The sequence below is a fragment of the Mustela putorius genome, unplaced genomic scaffold (assembly GCF_011764305.1).
Source record: "Mustela putorius furo isolate JIRA1106 unplaced genomic scaffold, ASM1176430v1.1 tig00000127_pilon_pilon_pilon, whole genome shotgun sequence".
In the NCBI taxonomy this organism is placed as follows: domain Eukaryota; kingdom Metazoa; phylum Chordata; class Mammalia; order Carnivora; family Mustelidae; genus Mustela; species Mustela putorius.
The window spans coordinates 1,315,016-1,324,602 of NW_025421288.1; the positions used below are offsets into that span (position 1 = coordinate 1,315,016).

General features: G+C 36.7%; 1 protein-coding gene across 1 annotated transcript; it reads left to right on the forward strand.

The window, feature by feature from the left end:
- Nucleotides 1-7,714: 7,714 nt before the first annotated feature.
- LOC123388349 (olfactory receptor 4A15-like) lies at nucleotides 7,715-8,632 on the forward strand. The gene has a single exon (XM_045067932.1). It carries the CDS (start codon nucleotides 7,715-7,717, stop codon nucleotides 8,630-8,632), a length of 918 nt encoding a protein of 305 aa, XP_044923867.1.
- The last annotated feature ends 955 nt before the right edge of the window (nucleotides 8,633-9,587 follow it).

Below are 9,587 nucleotides of genomic sequence, written 5' to 3' on the forward strand. Positions count from 1 at the left end.
TGACCTGAGCTGAAGGCAGAGGCTTTAACCCACTGAGCCACCCAGGCGCCCCACTACATTTGTATCTTTAGGGTAAATACCCAGTAATGTGATTGCTGGGTAGTAGGGTAGCTCTATGTTCAACGTTTTGAGATTGTTTTCAGCTGTTTTCCAGAGTGGCTGCACCAGCTTGCATTCCCACCAACATTGTAGGAGGGCTCCCCTTTCTCCACATCCTCACCAACAGCTGTCATTTCCTGACTTGTTAATTTCAGCCAACCTGAATGGTGAGGTGGTATCTCACTGTGGTTTTGATTTGTATTTCCCTGATGCCAAGTGATGTTGAGATGTTTTTCATGTGTCTGTTGGCCATTTGAATGTCTTCTTTGAGCAAATGACTTTTTATATCTTCTGCCCATTTCTTAATTAGATTATTTGTTCTTTGGGTGTTGAGTTTGACAAATTCATTATAGAGTTTGTATAGTAGCCCTTTATCTGATATGTCATTTGCAAATATCTTCTCCCATTCTGTCAGTTGTCTTTGAGTTTTGTTGACTGTTTCCTTTGCTGTGCAAAAGCTTTTGATCTTGATGAAGTCTCAATAGTTCAATTTTGCCCTTACTACACTTGCCTTTAGTTCAGCATCTGCAAATCAATCAATGTGATGCAATCCATTAATAAAAGAAAGAAGAACCATATGATACTCTTATTAGATGCTGAAAAAGCATTTGACAAAGTGCAGCATCCTTTTTTAATCAAACCTCTTCACAGTATAGGGATAGAGGGTACATACCTCAGTATCATCAAAGCCGTCTATGAAAAACCCACCGCAAATATCATTCTCAATGGAGAAAAATGGAGAGTGTTTCCCCTAAGGTCAGGAACATGGCAGGGCTGTCCACTATCACCACTGCTATTCAAGATAGTATTAGGAGTCTTAGCTTCAGCAATCAGACAACAAAAAGAGATAAAAGGCATCCAAGTCAGCAAAAAAGAAGTCAAATTCTTACTTTTTGCAGATGATATGATACTTTATGGGGTACACCCAAAGGGCTCCACTCCAAAACTGCCAGACCTCATACAAGAATTCAGTAAAATGTCAGGATATAAAATTAATGCACAGAAATTAGTTGTGTTTCTATACACCAACAGTAGGACAGAAGAAAGAGAAATAAGAAGTTGATTCCGTTTACAATTGCACCCAAAACGTAAGATACCTAGGAAAAATCTAACCAAAGAGGCAAAGAGTCTGTACTCAGAAAAGTATAAAATAGTCATGAAAAAAACTGTGGAAGACACAAAGAAATGGAAAAATGTTCCATGCTCATGGATTGGAAGAACAAATATTGTGAAGATGTCTATGCTACCTAAAGCAATCTACACATTTAATGCAATCCCTATGTAAATGCCATCATTTTTTTTTCATAGAAATGGAACAAATAATCCTAAAATTTATATGGAACCAGAAAAGACCCTGAATAGCCAGAGGAATGTTGCAAAAGAAAATCAACATTGGTGGCAAAAAATTCCAGACTTCAAGCTGTATTATAAAGCTGTAATCTTCAACACAGTATGGTAGTGGCATAAAAAACAGACACATATATCAATAGAATAGAACAGAAAGCCCAGAAATGGACCCTCAAATCTATGGTCAACTAATCTTCAACAACGCAGGAAGGAATGTCCAATGAAAAAACCACTTCTCTTCAACAAATGGTGTTGAGAAAATTGGACAGTCACATGCAGAAGAATGAAACTGGACCATTTCCTTACACCACATACAAAAATAGACTCAAAATGGATGAAAGACCTCAATGGGAGACTGGAATCCATCAAAGTCCTTGAGGGGAACACAGGCAGCAACCTCTTTAAACTTAGCCATAGCAACTTCTTCCTAGAAACATCACAGATGGTTAGTTTTTTATCCACTTTACAGATTTCTCTCAGAGACATCAATCCATTAATATTTCTTTCTATGCCATTGTTAGTTCAGGTAAATTAGGTTTCCTTACCATTTCATTCAGGTTTTTGACATTATTGGCATAAATTGAGTAAATAGTATCTGGTGATTCTTTTTTTTTTTTCTTTTTCTTTCTTTTTTTTAATGTGCTTGTAGTTATAACTTATATATAATTTTAAAAATTTAAAAGCAGTAAATTTGGCATAATTTCAAACTTAAGCACCCCTGATTATTCCAAAATCAGAAAGAGAAGTTTGTAAAGGGTCAAGGGATTTTCAAATTTGGACAGCCAAGGTTTTATCTTTCTCTAGTTTCAACTGACATTTGCCCCCCAAAATTCAAATACAATCCTGATCACAATAAAATAACAGGATGGGCAGTGTGTTTGTCATGCACCTTGTAAGTGTTAGAAAATCTGGCAGAGATGTTGGCCAGAGAAAAGACAGGAGTCCTGTGAGAATTCATAATGACCCTCTACCTCACCTACCACCATGAAAGCAGTCACGTGATACTGACAGTTGCAAGAATTCACCTTATAATTTTGATTTTTTGACTTAAAGATTTTTATTTATTAATATATTTATTATGGCAAGAGTGGGGAGGGGCAGAAGGAGAGGGGGAGAGAGAGAATCCCAAGCAGATCCCACACTGAGCACAGAACTTGAGACAATGCTTGACCCCATGACCTTGAGATCATTATCTGAGATGAAATCAAGAGTCAAACACCCTACCAACTGAGACATTAAGGTGCCCCTGATTCTGCTTTTTGGTTTAGGATTCATGCCTCTTCTTCACTACCTGTCTTGGGGGTGGGTGGCAAGGGTCAGATGTAGCCTTGAATATTATTATTATCACTGTAGTTTGTATTTCTCTTATGATTTAAAGCATCACATAAAGAGGAAAATTCTGCTTTTAAAATCACCCTGAAATAAGTAAGGTGGTTTAGGATTTTTTATTCAGCATGATACTGATTTTGGATTTAAGACTTACACTTTTATTATATATTAGGAAAAAATCCATCTATGCTCATAATATAACAATACATTTTGTCTGGTTTGGCCAGCAAACCCTGAATCAGCAAATAAGATTGCTTCAGACACCTCAGTAGGAGAAAGGAGAGGGCCTGGTCACCAGACAGTTCAGTAGTGAAAGGTCCCAAGCTTAGCTCTGCTTTCAGTTTTATTGTGAATGTTATCAATGCCAGGATGGAATAAGAAAGGAAGGAAGAAATGCGAAGCTGTAATAGTCAGTGCTATTGGGAGTATCTTGTGAATAGAAAAAGCTTTGCTCCTGATGGACATGCATGTAGGGAGTGCCTGGAGCATGTGACTTCCAAAGATAAGTGCTTCTCCTAAGTCAAGCATTTTCTCTCTGGATGAGTCTGGATGAGTGCATTGAGCCACAATGGGGATCTGGCTGTTTAAAACCCAAAAACCCTTGAAAATGGGCCCATTTCTCTGGACATTCTTTGCTTTTCTACTAGTCTGATCCAAGGACACATGGGTTTATTAAATATTATCTAGCAGATACTATGAATTACCATATTTTTAGAAAGTGAGATAGAATTAATTAACTATGTTGAAGAACTTATAAATACAACCAGTTTTTTTTTTCTTGACCTATTTTCATCTGATATAGGTAAATTTAAAAATATATAATTATCTTTGTACTGGGAAGGTTCATTCAGCATAATAAGGGGCAACAGGGTCTAAATTTACCCTTCTGCCTAAAACATCAAACAAGCTGGAAAATAACAAAATACCGTTTTTCAAGACTAGACATCAGAACGAGAAGGAGTGATCACTGAAAGATGAAAAAAAAAAAAAAAAACAATTTGAGTCCTAGGGTTGCCCCAGGTTTGCATTTAAAAGTTTTCATACTATGGCACAGATAGGAAATCCTGCAGACCCTTTGAGTTGAGAACAAGGAACTGAGAGTCCTACAGCAAGGCACCAAGGGAGCTAGAATTCAGAGGGTGATATTCTGGAGAGGATAGAGCTACCAAGGCAGAGTGCGCGAGAGAGATAGACCGAGAGAGAGACAGCGACAGACAGAGAATGGAAAAGAGTGAGTGGGAAGGAGAGGGAGGAAGTGAGAGAGAAGGGGAAAAAAGGGAGAGTTAGAGGAAAGAAGAAGGAAGGAATGGGAGGGGAGGGGGTATAGAGAGAGAGAGGAAAGGGGAGGGAGAAAAAAAGGAGGGAGAAATGGGAGAGAATAAGAGAGAATATGATAGGGAACTTTAGAGAAAGCATGGGATATTAGTGAGACTATGTAAGAGACAATGAGAGAGATGGAAAAGGAAAGGATCAATGCTGGAGAGCTGCAAGGATTCTCCTAGATTGTTTATCAGAGTAGGGATCAGTGTGTGCATGTGCATTTGAGGAAACTGCTTGGGGCTGGGTGGTGATTTATCTGGTTGCATTAGGGAGGATTGCCCAGTGCTCCCTGGGTCAGTCACAGTGGCCGGTCTTTCAGCTGGACAACCTGGGCAGATTGTGCCTCACAAGACAGGACACTGGCTAAGGTCTAAGGAAGATCTTGGGTCAGTAATGGGACACAATTGTTCCTAAACTGAGCACTGTTTCAAACCTGCCGAATAAACCATAACAGTAAGAATAAACAAAAATAATCTCCAAGGAAAACTTCCAAGAGAAACTAATGTGTTTAGAATTTTATGTCTCTGATAACATGAGAGATTGGTCTGATTATTGTTCCCGTGATGCTCTTTTTTCATTCCGGTTTAAGGGTTATGCTGGGTGCACAAAATGAGTCAGGAAGTATTTTAAGTTCCCCTCAGCCCTGAGCCATTTATGTATGGTCCTACATTTTGATTAATTCTTATATAGTATCACTGATAGTGTTATATGGGAGTAGAATTTTGTTTAGAGAGAAGAAAGGTATCAAATGGTTTATTTACTTAAAAGTATAGCTAATTTCAGGTTTTAATTATTTTTTTGTGTCTCTTCAGAAATCTACATCTTTCTTAACAGAAAACAGGCAAGTATACTCTCATAAATTCATTGGTGATATTCTTTCATTATCTTTTTCAGGTATGTAGAATACATTGATGACACCATCTTCATTCTTGATTCTGATCCGTTGTTCTTTCTTTTAGTTTTTCTTCACCCATTTTGCTAGGAACATTAATTTTGTAAATCTTTTGAAGAGCCAATCCTAGCTTTATGTATTTTCTCTCTTTTTCAATAAAATTCAATTTCAATGATTTCTTTCTTTTATTTACTACTTCCTTTCTACAGTGTCCTCTCAGTTTATTTTGCTTTCCTGTTTTCAACCTCTTGAGATGAAATATTAGTTTATTTCTTATAATATCTCTCATTTCCTAATACTTACCGTTAAAGCTATTAATTCCATTCTACACACTCCTTTAAATAATTGGGAAACACTGTTATATTTGGCTTGGATTCTATTATATATGTTCTGTATGATTTAAGTCCTTTGAAATGCATTGCAACTTGTTTTTTTTGTTGTTGTTGTTGTTTTGTTTTGTTCTGTTTTGTTTTTGTTTTTGCTTTTTTAGCTAAGTGGTGTCTGACAACACTCTGAGGTAAGTAGAATCTTCCCACAGCGTTTTCACCTTCTCTACTCCCATACTAACAGAGGTTCAATCTACTTGCCTGTGTGCCTCTATGTGACAAACTCAAGATACTTCCCTTTGGGGAAGAAACTTGCTTTACTTCATTTGAGATAATATTTGAAGGGGTTGTATCAAATTTGCTCTCATGATGTTCTGGAAGTCAGTTCTAGGTGTCCATTTGCAAGGACATAGCTTAATAGCTTTGCCTATTTTGAAAGTCATGCTAGAAAAAAGAAAAGTTTTACATATTTTATTTCTGTCCACACTGGACATTTCTCTTTTGGTGATTCAATCTTAAGTTGTTCTTTGTGGATTCTACATCCTTCCCCTCCAGCCCCCAGAGGACATGTTCCTTCAAGTCCTGTTGTACATGGTAATTATCCTGGTGGCATCTCTGGAGATGCAGGTCTACCCTCAAAATTATGATGAAAGTCCCAATGAATTTAATTAGGGAAGAACAACTTGTGGAGAGTCACCAATGGAATGACTCAATAGCACTTGTTGTGGTTGAAATGAAGATCAAGTGTTTACAGACCTTTATCTTGAACTCAGAGAGTATTTGGATCCATGTTCATATGACTGGCTTTTTCAGGAATCAAATGATGGACTCAGAACTTAGTGAAGTGTCTAGGTGAAATTATTCTCCATCATTCAGGGAATCCAAACATTAACTATGCTTTGTGCAGACAGACCAGTATAAATTATTGAGAAGTGACAGTCATAAAGACTATTTCACTATTTTGCTTATATTGCCATGAAAAATAAGCCACACAATCTTTATTTAAACAATCCACAACTTTTTCCTCGAAAAGGTGTTTTTGGTTTTTTTTTTTTTTTTTTTTGCTGTTTTTTTGTTTGTTTGTTTGTTTTTGTGTGTGTGTTTTTGAGGGGCCTCAAGAGGTTGGTTTAACAATTGTTATTACAGCAATTATGCTAATAATGAAAATTTTGGTTCTCTTTGTTCAAGCCAATGTTCAGACCTGTTAAGATTATAGGGCCTGCATACTCATTTGAAAATCCGAGAAATTTAAGAGGTAACCTTTTTCTGAAAGACTGAAATGAGCAAGACTTTCTGCAAACATAGAAAACATTGTTCACATGGAAAGAGTTCAAGGTGCTGTGATGATGTGTGTGTTTTCTTGATCTGTGAGTGCAGAGAAGGTATCAGTGCACAAAAGAGAAGGGAGAAGGGACTGCAACCTTGAACTGAAAGATGTTTCAGCATGCAGGTAACCCAGGAACTGTAATTAGATGTAAGTTTCCAAAAGTAGACTTTATATTTTACATCTTGTTGCTGGGATTTAGTCTTTTAAAAGTTCTGCTGTGTGAATCTGATAATCAGCTATATTAGGGATTCTTTATGGCTATTACAATATATGGGAATGAGCTCAGTTCTGTAATACTCTTTTTGGCTCTTGAAGAATCCAAGGTCACACCTTCATAATCAAGCTCTTACCTCAGTTCTCATGTTTCTGTTTACCGTTGAGTTTCACCCTCATAACATATGTCTGTTGGTTATTCCTATAAATGCTTCTTTATATGATTTACCCATTTGCCATTGGTTTCTTTGTCTTCTATATTTTATTTGCTTAGAGGTCTGTGTCTATTTTGATAATAACTCTGTGTATGTCCTCTAAAATGCAAGTCTTTTCCCCCATCTACTTTTATCTATTGATGTCATGGTTTCTTTTTAAAGTCCTTGAGATGTTTTGATATCATAAAATGTATCAATTTCATTTATGAGTTAAGAGGATTCTAGAAGTTAGAAAGTCATCTCTTGTGTTAGCTGGGAAGTAGATACAAATCGTGCTGTAGTTTTTCATTAAAACAACACATTTAAAAATTTTTATATGAAAAATTCACTACATGTACAATTTTACTAGCTTCCAGTTAGAAAGTTGACTGTGCTCCTCCATTTATTTATTACTGTGTCCTTTCCCCACAACGTCTCTAGTGACTTATCTCTGCCCAAGTCAGCAAGACTGGTGAGGTTAGGAAGAATGTTTTCATCCACCTTGTGTTCTTGTAATTTCTGAAAGTACTGAGATATAAGGAACTATAATGCCTTTTATGCAAATGAATAAACAGATTGTGTTAGATTTTCAGGAAGTCGTGAGTAATCATTATATTTATAGCTAATTTTGTCTTGAACTGTGAAATAAGGAGATACAAAAGAACATATGGAAAACAGGAACAATGTGACTGAGTTTGTCCTCTTGGGGCTCACCCAGAACCTCCAAGGTCAGAAAATACTATTTGTTGTGTTCTTGATCATCTACATAGGGACGATGGTGGGGAACCTACTCATTGTGGTGACTGTGGTGATCAGTCCATCCCTCGATGCCCCTATGTACTTCTTCCTTGGTTACTTATCTTTTATGGATGCTGTTTATTCTACTACAGTTACTCCAAATATGATTATAGACTTACTCTATGAGAAGAAAACCATTTCCTTCCAAGCTTGTATGTCCCAGCTCTTTATAGGGCACTTATTTGGTGGTGCTGAGATTTTGCTCCTGGTGGTCATGGCCTATGACCGCTATGTGGCCATCTGCAAACCTTTACATTATTTGACAATCATGAATCAAAGGGTGTGTATTCTATTGCTGCTGTTGGCCTGGGTTGGAGGTTTTCTGCATGCTATTGTTAAACTTCTCTCGGTTTACAAGCTTCCCTTCTGTGGTCCCAATGTCATCGACCACTTCATCTGTGACATGTATCCCTTATTAAAACTTGCCTGCACTGACACCTACATTATTGGCCTCACTGTAGTTGCCAATGATGGGACAATCTGTGTGGGCATATTTACAATCTTACTAATTTCCTATGGGGTCATTCTGTACTCCCTGAAGACTCTTAGTCAGGAAGGGAGGCACAAAGCCTTATCCACTTGTGGCTCTCACATTACCGTGGTGGTCCTCTTCTTTGTCCCTTGCATTTTTATGTATGTGAGACCTCCTTTCACCTTACCCATTGATAAGTTCTTGACTGTGTTTTACACAGTTATCACCCCTATGTTGAACCCTCTGATCTATACTCTGAGAAACGGAGAGATGAAAAATGCCATGACAAAGCTGTGGACCAGAAGAAGAAAATGATGTTGAAGAGAAATTGTCACCTTTTTTCAATGAAGAGTTGTTCCATCAAGGAAAGGATTATTTATTTGTAATGAATTTCTCCTCAGGTTTAATGAACTTGTATATGACGAAATCATTTAAGGTGTATACTTTTCAATGATCAAAATAGATTTCAAAAATTTTCAAAAATTGGTAGGAAAATAGTTCTGTAGCTTTTGGCCATAAGACGTTTTTCTTGAAACGATGGGTTTCGGTTCTATGTGATTAGTTATTCTATAGTTAATACTGTACCTGTATTTTCATTACTGGACAATTTTCACTTGCTTGTCTTTTGCCCAATTGTTATTTTTCAGAATTAATAGTGCTCATTACATATTTTTGAGAATCATTTTAAGAAATGGGGCATAAACCCTTGGTTCACTCCTGCCTTACAAAGACCACTCCTATTAATACTTGAGGTATATGTCTTATTTTTGTATTTGCAAGATATTTAATTGTATAATTTTGTTCATTGCATAGCACATAAGATTGAAAAGGAATGCTGCTTCCAAGTTATCATATTAATCATAAAGAAGTTATGTGAAGAAAAAAACCTAAATGAAAGACATAGATATAATAGTTAAATTCACTTATTTTTCTGAGTAGGAAATCCTATTATCTCCTCATGTGGAGAAGCATTGTTTGGGCTATATTTTCATTGAGATGATCCGTTAACACTACCTGAGCATTTAGAATATCTGATAATATCTCTGTCATTTTTTTAGTATCCCCATTTCTTCTTTTGCTTATAGTGATTCATAGTATTTTTTAGGGATCTAGGCCCTTCCTTTCATATGTGGAATTACCATAATGCATAACTCATGACCTTCAAATATGCAATATGGAACCTGACACCAGATATTTTTGATGATATCATTGGTAAGAAAGATGCTGACAACTTGGCAAGCCATTCTTAACTCTGCTGTGGATGGAATAC

What these genes read in the sequence shown, in the direction of transcription:
- LOC123388349 (XM_045067932.1), top strand. Translation starts at nt 7,715, where the DNA reads ATGGAAAACAGGAACAATGTGACTGAGTTTGTCCTCTTGGGGCTCACC.